Source organism: Orycteropus afer, unplaced genomic scaffold, assembly GCF_000298275.1.
Source record: "Orycteropus afer afer isolate SDZICR_OR568_19922 unplaced genomic scaffold, OryAfe1.0 scaffold00075, whole genome shotgun sequence".
Lineage (NCBI taxonomy): Eukaryota > Metazoa > Chordata > Mammalia > Tubulidentata > Orycteropodidae > Orycteropus > Orycteropus afer.
In genome coordinates, this window is record NW_006921662.1 from 11,696,774 (window position 1) to 11,713,168 (window position 16,395).

Below are 16,395 nucleotides of genomic sequence, written 5' to 3' on the forward strand. Positions count from 1 at the left end.
AGGAAGAGAGGAAGAAAAACTGTGCAACCCTTTGTGAAGTGGAATACTGCTAAAAATCTATGGTAGGAGGGAGACTGAGGGTGAGTTGGGAATGGGGGTGGGGAGGAGCGAGGAGGGGTTGTATCCTCCGTCCCAGTGGAAAAGGATTGATTGGAATCAGCAAGGACTTTGATTTTTGGAAAAGTAATTGACAAAATACTCAAGTCCTTACCTGATCATTGACTTTCTAGAAGTGAGGATGCCATCTTAGACACTGACCAGGGTTCCTTGACACTCCCTGGTAACTGAACTCAAGTCAGTGGGGACTGTTTGGGCTCCCCATGACCCGGTGCTTCTTGCAGGAAGAGCCCTTTCACATTTAAATGGCTGCTGTGTGGCAGTAGGACCTCTGGTGGTGCAGCAGTTAAGGCATTGCTGCTAACCAAAAGGTTGGGTGGTTCAACGTTCCAGCCACTCCTCAGGAGAACGTTGAGGCAGTCTGCTTCTGTAAAGAAGCTGTAGCCTTGGAAATCCTATGGAGCATTTCTGCTCTGTCCTATAAGGTTTACTATGAGTTTGAATTGGCTCAGTGGCTGTGTGTGTGTGTCAGTGGCTCCTGTATGGCAGTGGCAGTGACACACAGCAGCTCCACTCCAAAGCTGAGAGCAGGGTTCAGGTAAGTCTTTTTCCCACATTGAGTCTTCCACATCCTCACCTACACATAGTGCCTTAGCATGTGAACAGTGACACCTGCCTCTCTGAAGGGAGAAATGCTTGCCTCTCAGATGCACTTATTGAGCTGATCTGAGACCCTCTGGTGCTCATTCACACACAGGCTAATTTGTCCCCCTGCTTACCCTGCTGGGGCCCTCCACTATCTCTGATTAGATAGCTGTCTTATCCCTGCCTTCCCAGAAAACTTCTAAGGCTGCTTACAGGCTTCAAATTCACTATCTTTATTCCTCAGAGGTCTTTTTGTCTCCTTTAGAAAAAAGATTCCACCCTGTGTCTCCAACGGCCAGAGCATTTTACTCTCCCTGCCCCCTCCAAAAGCCTTTTGGACACCAAAAGCCTTTTGGACAGGGGCGGAGCTTAGCCCCAAGACCTAAGCTTAGGGCCTGACCCGTCTGTTGCAGGCAACTGCAGCAGCAGCAGGCTGCAGAATTACCATACAGCTGGAAGCTGAGTATGCTGGGGCCTCTGTGGATTTTCCCATCGTCTCAGTCAGGTTGTCCTCCTAGTTTGTAAATGTATGTGTTAGGAATGGGGGAGGGTGGCAGGAGTTGAGGTGACAGGCCAGCCTCCTACTCTCTCGGATCTAGATTCCTTTTCTCACCTCTTAGAAGTAAGGTCAGACTAGGGCCCTGTTTTGCTTGCTAACAAGTCTCTCAAAGAGATTGCTAGAGGGTGTAACCTTTTATTCCCAAGTTTCCCAAATTGTGGGATTTGTGTTGTGTGGTTTGGGAGAGGTGAGACTTGAAGACTGGGGTCTATCTAGAATTACGTCTCTGCATTGGAGTTTACAGGCTGCTGAGGCCCTCCAGGGAGGAAAGGGTTTCTTCTGAGCCTGTTCACTTAGTTCAGGCCTCAGTTACCAGCTCTGATCAGGAATCCTCTGTCATTTAAACGCTTGTGCTAAGATGGGTACCTCTTGTCCTTGTAGATTCTGCGTCCCCATGGCTGCTCTAATTGTTTCTTTTTGTCTATATTTGAATCTTTTTTCCAGAGATCCAGTTGTCTTCGATATCTAGGAAGCCCTCCTCTTCCTCCTCCTCCTTCTGCCACCTCACTACCTTCACAGTTGCTGGTTGTTGCTAAGATTGCCTCCATAGTAATATGCACATCCTGTTTACACTTCAATATGGCCAAGGCAGTCTGAACTAGGAACCTACAAACCCTGGACAACCACTTCCATCACCACCTGGGGACGCCAATCATTGTGACACGTGGTCCGGCTTCTACTCTCTTCCCCCATTCTCTTCCTCCTCTTGCTGCCAGGCTTCATACACAAGAAAGAATCTGAGCTTGGAGCTGCTACTCTGAAGCTTATTGCACAAGATATAGCCTGTTTAATCCCTAATTAGGCCTCCAGAGAAGCAAGAAGTAAGAAGTGGGGGCAGGAGACCCTGATCAGTTGACGGGAAACACCACATCTGCTCTGATTAAGAGGACTGGTAACAGCAGACGAAATGACGAACCCATCAGAGCATGCCTTGGTGGCCAATTCAATGGTCGACAGCCGGGAAGGGGACTTTGGCTGCTCAGTAATGGACCTGAGGAAGCTCATGGAGCTGCGTTCAACTGATGCAATGAACCAGATTAATGACCACTATGGAGGTGTACAGAATATCTGCAATAGACTGAAAACCTCCTCTGTGGAAGGTAAATACCATATCATGGGTAGGGGATTAGGAGAAAAGGTAGCTAGTTTTTCAAAATGTTGTTTTTCCAGATCCTGGAGAAGGCACATTTCTGGAGACCTCATTGGAACATTGATGTCTAAAATATAGCATCTGGTATTCTCTGAATACCATTCTTTCCTCCCTTTTTCTGTACTGATGTACAGAAATATGGTGTTTATCTCTCTTTTTGCAAATGCTTATCAAATCTCTTATTCTGTTTCAGTCCTGGGTTACAAAAGAATATTAAATAGTGAAACCTGTGAGAGCTGGAACTCAATGGGACTGTCTTGTTTTTCTGGGTCTCGGAAGTTTTCCACCTTTGACGGGATACATACAGTCTTTACCATGTTTCTTTTGCTTGTTTTAGTGGAAGATATTTGCCTTTTCCTTCTCTAACAGGCTTCCACCTTACACAGGTTAGAGCTTCACTGTTGTATACAGTTAAAAATGGGATGGTAAATCATTAGGTAGATAGTTGTACCCATCATATCTTTGGGTAATTCCTTCTGTTTTCTGTCAAGGAATTATTGATGCCTTTTTCAGCCCTAAGGAGCTCTGATGGCACAGTGCCTAAGGCATATGACTGCTAACCAGAAGGTTGGCAGTTCAAACCCACCAGCCACTCCACAGAAGGAAGACTGGACAATCTAATTTGGTAAAGATTTACCACCTTGGAAACCCAATGGAGGTCACCATGAGTCACAATCGACTCGATGGCAGTGGGTTTGGTTTTTAGTTTTTCAGACCTTACTGATCCTGTTTTAATAAGGTTCTTCTTAACCTATTCTTCAAAGAAAACCAAAACTCCAGCTTCATGCTTACTTGATCAGCCCAATTGCATAGTGAGCCATGGAACTGGGCAATGTTGCTTCATTGAATGGGACAAGAATGTAACGAACCCGGCTTTTTTACTTCTGCTTGGGTTCAGCATCTCTGTTACAGTTTCTTGCTTGGCCCAATAGGTATGAGATGAGCAAAGATCTTTTCCTTCAGAGGCCCTCAACCTGTTGAAATATTCTATTTCTGAGCCTTCCTAAGAGGCCATATCCCATTTCTTCCCACTTCTGAGAAGAGATTTTGACCCCGATGCTATCTTGTAAGTTAGTGAATTGGAATCCAGACTCTTTAGGATTAAAAAAGAGAGAGAGAGAGAGAGAGAGCAATTACTACATAGATACCCATGTATATCCAGGGTCTTTTTTTCTTTGCCACCTAAGGAGCTACCCTACTTGGTTTTTTACATCTAGAATTCAGTTTCCTATCTCATAGGCTTTGAGTTCAAATACTGACTCTACTAATTACTAGCCAAAAAGTATTGAACAGTTTACTCAACCTCTGTGAGCCTGTGTCTTCTTTGGAAATAATATTGATAATACCTAGCCCATGAAGTTACCCAAATCAAAACCAAACCCAGTGCCACTGAGTCAATTCCAACTCCTAACGACCCTGTAAGACAGAGTAGAACTGCCCCATAGGGTTTCCAAAACATGTAATCTTTACAGGAGCAAACTGCCACATCTTTCTCCCATGGAGTGGCTAGTGGGCTTGAACTGCCAACCTTTTGGTTAGCAGCTGAGTGCCAAATGACTGCACCACCAGCCCATGAAATTCCTGAGATTAAATAATACAATGTATAGTGTACAGTGCCCAAGCACATAATAGGTATGCAACAAATTGGTTGTCCTGCTGCCCATGTGTCTGAAGAATATGAGTGGCTATGGGGTGCAATGTATTATGTCTGGAGAGATTACTGGATGTGTAACTGCAACCACTGTCCATTCCCCTACTCACCTCTTGATCTCAAAAAGAGACCTGGTGAAGATGACAAGGTTTAGTTGTTTTCATGTCACTTACAGGTGGCTCAGTCTTTACCTTCTGACTAGTATTTAATGGCTGCCCTTTGGGCACTGCTTACTTCTCACTAGTTATGGTTCTTTATCCTGCCACTTTTATAGCAATATTGCCCTTAAAGAGAGGCTATTCCTATTATGGAATTCCTTTTATGATATTGACTACTAACCAAAAGACTGGTGGTTGGAATCCACGCAGAAAGTCCTGGTGATCTACTTCGAACAGGTCACAACTGTTGCAAACTCTATGAAGTGCAGTCCTACTCTCTGAAACACATGGTGTCACTATCAGTTGGATTCAACCTAACAGCAGCTGATTTTCCTGGAGTCCTCTTACTTCGTTACTGAGATAAGGCAGTACTTTAGAAACACTCATCAGAATGTAACCAGGCTCTTTCAATTCACCTTCCTATGCTGTTCTTGGCCTTTTTGGTCAATTTGTTTCTCTCACAAAATGAAATTCCGGAGTCCAAATAAGCTAGAACCTTGGGAACTCCTAATAGCAGACTCCCCTGACCCTTTTCCAAAATTCTTCCTATAGCTGCTACTATTTGCTTTCTGATTCTCAGAAAGCTTCCATTCCCAAAGCCTAGTATATATATTCTACTTTTCCCTCAACATTGGGTGTCAAATGTTATGGACCTAATTAATGCCCTTAGATTCTTTCCCAGCCCTGGTTTATAGTTGAAAGCTCTCCTAATGGCAGATGTCTCTGTTGCTATACCTTGGCCATGACTATAATCCAGTACTCCTGCCACTGGCACAGTTGGCCACTGCCATTTTCCTGCTACCTTAGATTATAAATACATACCATATTTTACTTGTAATATAAGACTTATCATAGGAGCTGGGGAAACTGGGTGTCAGAAAGCAAATTTTCCGTTAATAATTCTTAGCCCTCAATGACAATAATGACCTCCTTATGGGTGAGAAAAATACTAGAGTAGGAAAAGGAGGCACAGAACAGTTAAGACACAGGAGTCTTGACCCAGACAAGGGCAGTGCTGAGCTATTTAGTTGGGCAGACGCAAAAAAGAGCATCGATATCCAGGTGTCCTGGTGAGCTGATGCTATAAAAAGCTAGTCTGTTCACAGAAGACCACACTGAGGTGCCTGACAGCCTAGCATAGTTTTGCCACCTGTGAGGGGCCCCTGCAGACTAATAATAAGAATAAAGAAATGTACCTGCTGCTTGAATTCTGCTGGTTGGAAGCCAAGGTGAATTGATATTAGGGAGACTAGAGAGATTGGCTCCTAGAATGTCAATTTACTTCTTCCTGTTTCAGATTGAATTCCCAAAGCAGAACCCTTCCTTTATTTTCTATTGATTGATAAGCATCTTTGGTCTAGATTGACTTTAAAAAAAAAAAAAAAAACTATAGCCTCTACTAAGGGGTCTTATAGGAACTTGTAGTTTCTAACACTAATGTGGTTTCATTATTCTAGATTTACACCATTCTAAAGGCAAACAGGACTTAATATAGTGTCTCTCTGTATCTCTCTGCCAAAAAAGTTAAATAAGTTGCCCAAAGTCTCACCACCAGGTAGAGTATGATGGGATATTTCATGTTTTCTGATTCACAGTCTATCAGTGTTCTGCTGCCTCTTATGTTAAAGCAGCAACACAGAGAATCAGAGAAGCACAGATAATTTAAAATGTCATATTCCGTTTGGAATACCTGACAAAAGGTCTAATTGTGACTCAAGAATAATGTTAATACTGGCTTGCATTCCTTGAGTATATGTCACTTGATTGGAGTAAGAGGAGTTGCCTTAGTGGCTAAGAGTTGTTTAGATGCAAGAAGAGTTGGAGGTGCTTGGTTAGCAAGGCTGAGAGGGTGAACAAAAAAATTAAAAGAAAGATAGAGAAACAAAAAGTTATTTGTAGGATTGCTGGTGTGGGGAGACTTGAAAGAGGACACATGTTTACATCCAAGTGAATTAAGATTTTATTTTAGCGTTTGTGGCTGTGTATAAACAAAACCAAGGAAACAAGGGTGAAGCACCAACTCCTGAGTAAACAGTGTTGCTTTGAGTTTGTAAGTAGGGAAAATCTGAGTACTTTGCACCAATGGAATCCTTTTAGTTTACTTGCTTTTATTCCCCTTCCAACTTTTTTATCCCCTCCTATTGTCTCTTCTCTCCTCACCCCACCCCCAATGCAACTTACTGCTCTATCTCCCAAAAGCAGAGATGATAAGAGCTAGAAGATAACTTTTTATCTTCTGAGAGGTTTTCCACACTATCTAATGGTCTCAGTGAGCAAGAGAAACCTTTGGTGAATCTAGAATGAGAATGATTTGTGGCTTAAGAGGAAGAAAAGAGAAGAGGTAGTGGTTAAAAGCATTCAGCTGCTAACCAACAGATTGACAGTTTGAACCCACAAGCTGCTCTGCAGGAGAAAGGTGAAGAAGTCTGCTTTCATAAAGATTTGCAGACTTTGAAATGCTGTGGGGCAGTTCTACTCTGTCCTGTAGGGTCACTATGAGTCACACTTAATTCAGTGGCTGTGAGTTTGGGTTTTGGTTTATTTTCCTTGGTCTCAGTATCACTTTCTTTGTAGGAACAAGGGATGATCCTAAATGAACAATTCTTTGGTCTAGGTATAAGGTTGTATGTATTCTTCTTTCCTCACCCAACTTTGCCATATTGGTTCTTAGCTATTTCTATACCTTTTTAGAAGAAAGAATTATGTTTTCTGAGGGAGAGATAGGTTAGCACTTTGGGGAAAGGTCTGGGCCCAGATCAGAAGGGGAGCCTTGGGCAAACAGTCAGTATGACCTGGGAGACTTCTTTCAGAATTTCTATTGAATTTGGTTCTGGAAGAATGTTGGTGGGATTTTCTATTTCATTGCCCTCTGTACCCTTCTAGGATTCCTGGGTGGTACAGGATGTTTGCTTTCAGGTACTAACATAAAGGCTGGAAGTTCAAACCCACCCAGCAACACTAGGGAAGAAAGTCCCGGTGATCTATTTCCCTAAAGATTACAGCCAAGAAAATCCTATGGGGCAATTCTACTCTATACACCTGGGGTTACCATGAGTCAGAATCAACTCAGCAGCAATGGGGTTTTTTTTTTTTCTATACCCTTCTGCTTTTTCCTCCTCTGCAGAATTGAGGGTATGGCAGTGGAATACAGAGGGCTTCCAATTCCTTTTCAACAACATTCAGTGAATATTTAATGTGTCTGCTATGTGTTGAGGTGACGCAATGGTGAACACAATAGACACTATCTCTCCTTCCATAGATCCTATAGGCTAACTGAGGATGCATACATATTAAGGAAATTTCAGAAACATTGCTGTAATGCTGATGGGAAGAACAGGGTGTTACAGGAGTTCCCAGTGTGTGTACCTGGGTGAAGAGATTGCAAAGGAGGGAACGGGACTCAGAAGTTGGAGATAGGACTCCTGTATCATCTGATTAGCTGTGGAAGCTCTGGCTTGATCACGTTCTGTGTTGTAGTTACCATTTACTTAATGTTCCTAGGAGCTCTGGTAGCATAGTGCCTAAGGCATTTCACTACTAACCAGAAAGCTGGCGGTTCAAACCCACCAGCCACTCCTTGGAAGGAAGGTTGGACAATCTACTTCCATAGTGATACCACCTCAGAAACCCAAGGAGGGGTCGCTATGAGTCTACTCCACTGCAATGCGTTGCGTTACTTAATGTTCCTGGCGTGAAGGCCAAGCTTCTTTGCCTTCCATGATTACTGAGTAGCTAGTTAGGTTTGGGGAGCTGAGATTCTTTGGGGAGTAAATGGCAGGACAGGAAAGACTTTAAGAACCAAACTACTATTTTGGTTCATTACCTTTGGTATTTAGATTAACATCTCCTGTTACCCTAACACCTGTGGAATTTAAATGCATTTTGAGATCAGTGGCAGGTTTTACCAGAAATTGTCCATTTGCCACAAACTGGCACATATGGGATTGGACTCTTCCTCAGTGTGGTAGATTGAAATTTCTAGTACCACTGTCTACATCCCCAAGAAATGTTCACCTACAACACTACTGTACTAACATTCGTTATAGTACAGTACTCCAGTAGTACTAACATCTATTACTAAATGATAGTAATTGTAACATTTATAACACTAGAGACTACATTTAGTGTTGGGAGGATGTGGAAGACTGCTGATAGGTGCCCTTGAGTCAATTCTGCCTCATAGTGACCTTATATGGTGGAGTAGAATTGATCCGTAGGATTTCCTAGAGAGCTCTGGTAGCATAGTGCCTAAGGCACTTGACTGCTAACCAGAAGGCTGGTGGTTCAAACCCACCAGCCACTCCTCGGAAGGAAGGTTGGGAAATCCTACTTCCGTAGTGATAACTGCCTCGGAAACCCAAGGAGGGGTCGCTATGAGTCGGGGCCGACTCAACAACAAATAACAACAATCTTTATAGGAGCAGATTACCAGGTCTTTTCTTCCTGGAACCACTGGCAGGTTCAAACTGCCAGCCTTTTGGTTAGCAGCAGAGCTCTTCACCATTGTGCCACCACTAAGTGAGAGAATATGAGACGGAACAAATGTGATAGAAAGATGAATAACTAACTTCTTTGAGATTTTTCTCATTCTTAGGGCTTATAGTCTGCTTTGCAATATCAGTTTTTAGGAGCCCATCAATTTGAGGACAGAAACATAGCCCAACTACCTCTTCCTCCTAATGCCCTCTGCCCTGCAACCATCGCCTTGATCTCTTGCCCCATCTCCACTAAGGATGCCAAATAAGTGATCCTGAATGCAATTTCAAAAATGCTTCCCTTACCTCTGTTCCCGATTGCCTACTATAGGGAAGAAACAGTGATGACAGGGCAGACATGACTGCAGAGATTAACAATTTGTGGTCACTTCTGCCCATCGCACTGTGGGCAGATGTATCAACATGAGTTTTAAGACGTGAGGGAGATACAAGCCAAAAGAATATCTTGGAGGGAGGGGGAGGGTGGAGGTGGGCAGAGCAGCTTAAACCAAGCTTGGGAGGGGTAGTTGAGGCAAGTCCAAAAGGCCTGCAGTTTCATAAAAGAAAGATTTGGTAATTTACAGAGGGAAAAGTTTTCATAAAACTTGAGGAAGAAGCACCAGGCAACAGGGTGGCAGATGATTGGGAAAGATGCATGAGTGCAAGTGCCCTCCTTCTGCCCCTCCTCCCTCTGGAGGGAATTCTACAGTGCATCCTGGGAGTTCCCTGTCTGGTTTGAGTTATGTGCCTAGGGCTGAAATAGGCCGACAGCACCTAACAGCTGTGGGCTTTCTCTTCCCAGCCCAACCCCAAAGCTCTGAGCATTCTTTTCTCCCCAGCCCCTCCTTACCCAGAGCTGGACTTCTGGGTTAGCTGGCGTGATGCTGCCAGGCAGTGGGCAGAGAGCTCTTGGTGGAGAGCTGTGGTGAAGTCGTCCTGAACCTATGAACCCTCTCTGCCTCCTCCCCAGACCTGGAACCCTTTATGCTGTGTTCCTTGGGCAGCTCAGCAGAAACCTTTACGAGTTTGGGATTTTGTTTTGTTAAAAAATATATATATATTATTATTGCCTTGCACTTAACCATCAGCTGGGGATGGGAAGAAAGATGGCATTTCTCCCTTGGCTGAGGCAGGTATTACATGTACCCTTGGAAGTGGGGCTCTCGCTCTTTTTATTTAGCTCCAAGGTGTGAACACCAGAGAGTGTGACACTGGATGGAAGCATACACAGGCAGGACTGGAGAGGTAGCTGAGCAGAGGGCTAGGAAGGGAGCTGTGAGGAGAGCTGCACCAGAGTGTTTCAAAAAGGGACAGATCAGAGGTTCCAGATAAAGGGAGATCTTCCCCCAGGCAGCTGCCTGTGTGGGGCAGGGCTTTGTTTGCTGACACTGAAGAAAGGGATGTTCCTCCCTAAGTCCATCATCCTTTTGCCGTGACCTTGAATAGACTGCTTATTTTCTAGGGCCTGGAAGTCCAGCAGATCAAGAACACATCTCCAAGCTGTGGGTGTGTTAGATTGGAGATGCTGAAGTAGGGAAACTGCTTTCTGCTCCTTGGGGGAGCAGCCTTCTGTTGCCATCAGGAACTGGCTGAATTCTGTCGGTGTCTGTAATGCTTTTAAGCTACTCTTCCCCCTTTGCCTTATAATCTAGGGCTTTTAAGGTAGGACTTGAAAGGTATTTTGATGTCTACTCTTCTTATGTACTGAGCAAAATTTATCTTCAGATCAACCAAGAGAAACTTCTCTCTGTACTCTCTCTGTGGTAGATGATTCTGCTGCCTCTTTTGGTATTACAATCCAGACAGCTGGGAAGTCCCTCATGATGTCTAACCTAGCCCCACCCTCTCTGGGGCAGAGCCAATTCTGATAAGAGGGGCCTCTGCCAACTGTCCTTGGTGTCTTTGGGAAGCTGGTCCTGGTCCTTCCCACTGGAGCCAGGCCACTGAAGGCAGGGTCCCAGCTGCTTCTCCCAGCCCCTGGGTCCAGCACTGGCTCACAGCAGATGCAGATTTTCCATTGCTGCCTGTTCTGTCCTCCCACCCAGACTGGGCAGGGGCCATGTGACTCCCCAGCATGGGGTGGGGGTGATGACTTCACAGCCTAATGTTCTTCTTGTCTTCCTCAGCTCATGTGTTTAGTCTGATTCTCAGGGCCACAATACTGATTTTGGTGTGCTTTCTGTCCCAGGTTGTTGGGGACAAGCTTTCCTCTTATTTCCCTGCTAAATGTCTAGGGAAACCCTTTTCCTCTGTTGTTAGCATTCTCTCCCTACCAAAGTCTTCCTTCTACTCTCCAGACTGCTTTTGTATGCCTTCGAGTCAATTCCAGCTCGTAGTGACCCAATAGACAGGCTAGAACATCTCCATAGGGTTTCCAAAGCTAGAATGTTTATAGAAGCAGACTACAACATCTTTCTCCTGTGGAGCGACTGGTGGGTTTGGATCACCACCACCCTTTCAGTTAACAGCCAGGCACTTAACCACAGCAGTGTATTTGAGCTGCAGCTGCGGAGATCAGGGCCTACAACCATTTCCTGGGCTGTGAAATTATAGTTGCTGAGATCTGGAGAAGGAAGAATTAGAATGAAAGGCCCCAAATTGGGGATTGGCATAGCTCCCAGGCCCACATGGCTTTCCCATGCCAGTCCACATGTCAAGAGAGAGGATTCCCAAGGCCACTATTGCTGACAGCCCCAACCTTGCCCCTCCCTGCACAGGGCATGCTGGGATCTGGGACAGCTACTTGACTTCTTAGTAACTAATGTTAAGAGCTTGTTGTTAGTTGTTGTTATGTGCCGTCGAGTCAGCCCTGACTCATAGCGACCCCTCCTTGAGTTTCCGAGGCAGTATCACTACAGAAGTAGGATTGCCCAACCTTCCTTCCGAGGAGTGGCTGGTGGGTTTGAACCGCCAGCCTTCTGGTTAGCAGTCAAGTGTCTTAGCCACTATGCTACCAGAGCTCCCATTTAAGAGCTTAGGGTGGCTTAAAGTAGAGCAGGTAGATGAGTAGTAAGTGGCAAAAAAAAAAAAAGAAGCAAGGGTGTAACTTTGAGGCATCTAGGCCAGAGCCTAGATGTTTTATATGATGTGTCTTGCTTCATTTGCTTGGGTCCAAAAGAGACCATAATGAATCTTGTAATAAGTGTAAATTCACAGGTTGGACTATGACAAATCTCATGTCACCATCCCTGTCCTGCTAGGAAAAATGCAGGACTGACTCCAACTGTAAACAGTGGGAACAGGGCTGACTTGCTTAGAAGTATAGAAGCCAAGCAGGTGGGTCTGCCCTGTGGTAAATGAAGTAGGGTGACCAACCATCCCAGTTTGCCCAGGACTAGTGTGTTGGGAGGGGCTGGTTCTCAGGAGGTAGGAATTTCAATGCTAAAACTGGGGAAGTCCCAACAAGTCAGAACAAGTTGGTCACTCTAGGGTGAAGCCTCAGCTGAGTACATCTGCCTTCAGGCCCCTTTTCGTGTAGGTTACTATCCAGTTGCCTCTTGTGGAGTGGTAGAGACTCTACCCCTTACTAACTTAAGGAATTACATAGCCTCTACAGGTCTCAGTTTGCTTATATGTAAAGTAGGATTAATAGTAGATAGCACAGAGGGTCTGTGACATTTAAATGAGAATACATTAATGTACCTGGTGAAACGTCTGGCAAATAGTAATCACTGAAATGCTAGCAATCTTATTACTCATTGATTCAACCCATCCCACAAATTTGTATGTGTATTATGTGCCAGGCACTGTTATAGGCCTGAGAAAACAAGACAAAAATCCTGCCCTTGTGGAGGGAAATAGACAAACATAATGAATGAATAAATAGTATATAATATGCTAAGTGAGAAGATTTATGGAGGGAAACAATTGAACAGGATAAGAGAGACTGAGAGTGCCAGGGCAGAAAAGTTGTGATTTTAAATAACGGTGGTCAGGTTATGCCTCACTAAAAAGGTGAGTTTTGTACAAATACTTGAAGGAAGTGACCCAACTACTGAAGAGGAACCAGGGCAGAGGACACAGCTTGTGCAGAGGCCCTGAGGCAGAAGCATGTCTGGTGCGTTCAAAGAAAAGCAGGAAGGCTGGCATGACTGGATCTCAGTGAACAAGGGGAAAAAAGTAGGAGACAGGGCCAACGAGGTAAAGGGCCCCTCTGTGGCGGAAGGCTAGAAGGTTCATACAGAGCTGTCTAAGCCATTATAAGTTCCTTGGTGCTCAAAGAAGTAAAAACTACCAGAGAGTTCTGAGCAAATGAGTGACATGTATTGCCTTAGGGTTGTTTTTTCTTTTTTAAGAAAAAAAAAAGAGAGAAAGATCATTCTGGCTGCTGAGAACAAACTCTCAGAACGAAAGGGTGGAAGCAGGGAGACTTATGAGAAGACTGTTGCAATAATCCAGGTGAGACCTGAGGATGGCTGAGGCCAGGATGATAGCAGTGGAAGTGATGATATTCTGGATGTCTTTTGAAGGTAGGGTTGACAGGATTTCCTGATGAAATAGATGTAGAGGATAAGAGAGATTAGATGATTGCAAGGTATTAATATAAAAGCAGACAGGGGTAAATGTCCCTGCTTCCTGTACCTTCAGATGGGATGCAAAGATTACTGTATTATTTTCCTTCATTAGGCTGTTAGGATGTTCCTTATGATAACCTCTAGTATCTGATGTCCTAGTTTGCCCTCATAATTATCTTGTAACCCTTGTTTAAGAAGTCCTGGTGGTACAGTGGTTAAGCGCTTGGCTGCTAATGAAAAGTTGGCAGTTCAGAACCACTAGCTGCTCCAAGATAAAGAGATGTGGCAATATGCTTCCATAAATATTTACAGCCTTGGAAACCTGGGAGCTCTGGTAGTATTGTGCCTAAGACATTTGACTGCTAACCAGAAGGCTGGAGGTTCAAATCCGTCAGCCACTCCTCAGAAGGAAGGTTGGGCAATCTACTTCCACAGTGATACTGCCTCAGAAACCCAAGGAGGCGTCGCTATGAGTTGGATGTAACTCAACAGCAGTGAGTTTGGTTTTGGTTTGGTTTGGAAACCCTATGGGGCAGTTCTGCTCTGTCCTGTAGGGTTGCTCTGAGTTGGAATTGACAGCAGTGGGTTTGGTTTTGGTTGGAACCCTTGTTAGGATCCCTGGTTGGTGCAAATGGTTAAGACTCAACTAACTGAAAGATTGGTGGTTCAAACCCACCCAGAGATGCCTTGGGAGACAGGCCTGGTGATCTGTTTCTGAAAGTTCACAGTCTTAAATACCTTGTGGAGTAGTGCTATTGTGCACATGCAGGGTAGCCATGAGTCAGAATTTACTCAATGGCAACTAACAATAACCCTTGTTAAAGGGTTAAAGGGGGTGCCCAAAAGTCATAGTCTCCTCCCTTTACCTTGTGAATCCTGCTTCCTCGAGGAACATCCCAAATAGATTAACAGATTATCAGGATTCTTATTTCCGTCAAGCAAACCTGACCCTCCAACACAGCAGTCTCAAATTGGCACAACCTAGCCAACTTAGGTTCTTGAGGAGAGAAAACCAGCAAGTCCCTGCCCCCTGGCAACTTTGCCTCTGCCTGCTGGGAGCTCAAGATAGCCAGGCCCCCGGGAACACTCCTTTCCCAGGCCCTTCTTGCTTGGTTTTCCCACTGAGAACCTGACTGCTCAGAATGATGGAGCAGGGAGCCCCTGGGAAACAGACCAACTTGCCTCTGCGTACTTTAACCAAACCCCACTCCCCTGTGGATCTCAGCTGATGGCCAGGGTTTGGGCAGTGAGAAACAGAAGGCCATGGATAAGAACTCTGGGCACTCCTTTCCTGACCAGCTCCCAGTGTCTCTCTCCTGTTGTTACACGCTATTGAGTCAACTCTGACTCATGGACGACCCTGTGTGTGGAGTAGCACTGCTCCATAAGGTCATCAATGCTGTGAACTTTCAGATGCAGATCAACAGGCCTGTCTTCTAAGACACCTTTGGGGTGGGTTCAAACTACCAACCTTTTAGCTAGTAGTCAAGTGCTCAACCATTTCTGTTTCCAAAAGGGAACGGACTTCTTGGGCCTCTCTCCTAAGCACTAGCTAGTGCAAGTGGTCCCCAACAATGATCCTCAAATCCCAACTCCACGCAAGTGTGGATTCTCGTTCATCCACCCCTTTACCTGCAGGAGGGTTCCTGCATCACCTGCATCAGGCAAATGTGTATATCAAGTACCTTTCCTGATAGTTTTTGTTTTTAGAGTGGGGAGGTGGAGGCTGTCTTAGGCCCTGCAAACAATATCTCTTGGGTGCCTATTTTCCCATTCTCAAGTCTTTTTCTGTCTGAAATGTCTTCCTTACATCTAACCGAAATCTCTCCTCTTGCCATTTGAAGTAACACTCTTGGGTTCTATGCAGTGGAGATGGAGAGCAGATGTTGAGTAGATGTTTGCCCTCCCACTGCACCCCACTCCCCAGTGGAATAGCCCATCATTCTGACTTCAGTATGAGGAGGTCCTCTGGCATCAGGGACCTCTGGTGGCTTAGTGCCTAAGCCATTTGACTGCTAACCAGAAGGCTGGTGCCAACAGCTTCCAGTTAACCATTTTTCCTTGAACATCATGTGAGGTTCGGTTGAATGCCCGCTTCTTCCAGTTCTGACCTTCCCTAGCTGCTGACCTTTTTTTTTTTAGGACAAAGCTTGCCTCACCCTGCCTGTGAGGAGTCCATCAAACAGCCCAGACAACAGCTTCAAGTGCCAAACCAGGGCTAATTTTCTGCAGTGTGTAAACAACTTGATGAATACCAACTGTCGCTAATTGCCACATTAGGATTTTCCCTCCTTTCCTTAAAGAGTAACCTCCCTGGGCCCCAGCAGAGGGGTGTAAATGTAAAGAAGGCCCTGGGAACATGCCTAAATGTTCATATGTGTTTGTGTGTGTGTATGTGTGTGTACAGGTATATAAGTATACATGTCTGTTAATGGAGAGGATGCTGGTCATCAGGGACTATGTACTGTCTGAAGACTTTGTGACCTAACCTTTCTCATTCTCTTTTTATCAACCTGCATAGTAGTGCTTCTTGGCCCTCTTCGTAGTGTGTGTATGTATGTGTGTGGCAGAAAGGAGGGGCGTGTATGCTGGAGGGGGATGCCTAGAAGTCATAGACTCAGAGTCCTTGCTCTGATGATCTCCTAAAGCTACTGGAACTTGGAACCAGGATCCCTGGGTGGGCTCTGTCTGCCTCAACCTGGTGTGACCTTGGGCAGATTGCTTATTCTTTCTAGCTTCTATTCTGTCTAGTGTGTGAGCCAGTGGAAGGAAGGTGACTGTATTTAAATCACCACTAGAATTTACGTATCAACATGAGAGAAAAGTTCTGTGTGGGTCCCAAGAATCATTTCAATATCTGTATTCTTACAGCTGAAGCAGGGAACTAACTACTCATTGAGAAGTAGTTGAAATTTTAGGTCCAGGCTAGGTTACTCTGGTTACTAAGAGGAGTGAGTGGTCTTTGTGACCAGCTCATCGTTTTGCCCTCATTTAGCACTGAAATCCCACATCCCTTCAGTCCTGGGAAAATTGGGATCATTGGTCACCCTAACTAGATCTCATACATGGGCAAACCAGGAAAAGGAAGTGAGGGGTCCTTTTTAAGGGGTCTTTTTTTTTTTTTTTTTTTAATTTTTATTGTGCTTTGGGTGCTGCCTTCATCTATCATTCATCTCCTCCCCTTTG

At 44.8% G+C, this 16,395-nt stretch overlaps 1 protein-coding gene across 1 annotated transcript in view; it reads left to right on the forward strand.

The window, feature by feature from the left end:
- Positions 1-2,168: 2,168 nt before the first annotated feature.
- Positions 2,169-16,395, forward strand: part of ATP2B4 (ATPase plasma membrane Ca2+ transporting 4) — a 76,811-nt gene continuing 62,584 nt past the window's right edge. Inside the window, exon 1 of the mRNA XM_007941164.1 lies at positions 2,169-2,361. Within this exon, the coding sequence (XP_007939355.1) occupies positions 2,169-2,361 (193 nt within the window). The remainder of the gene's footprint in view (positions 2,362-16,395) is intronic.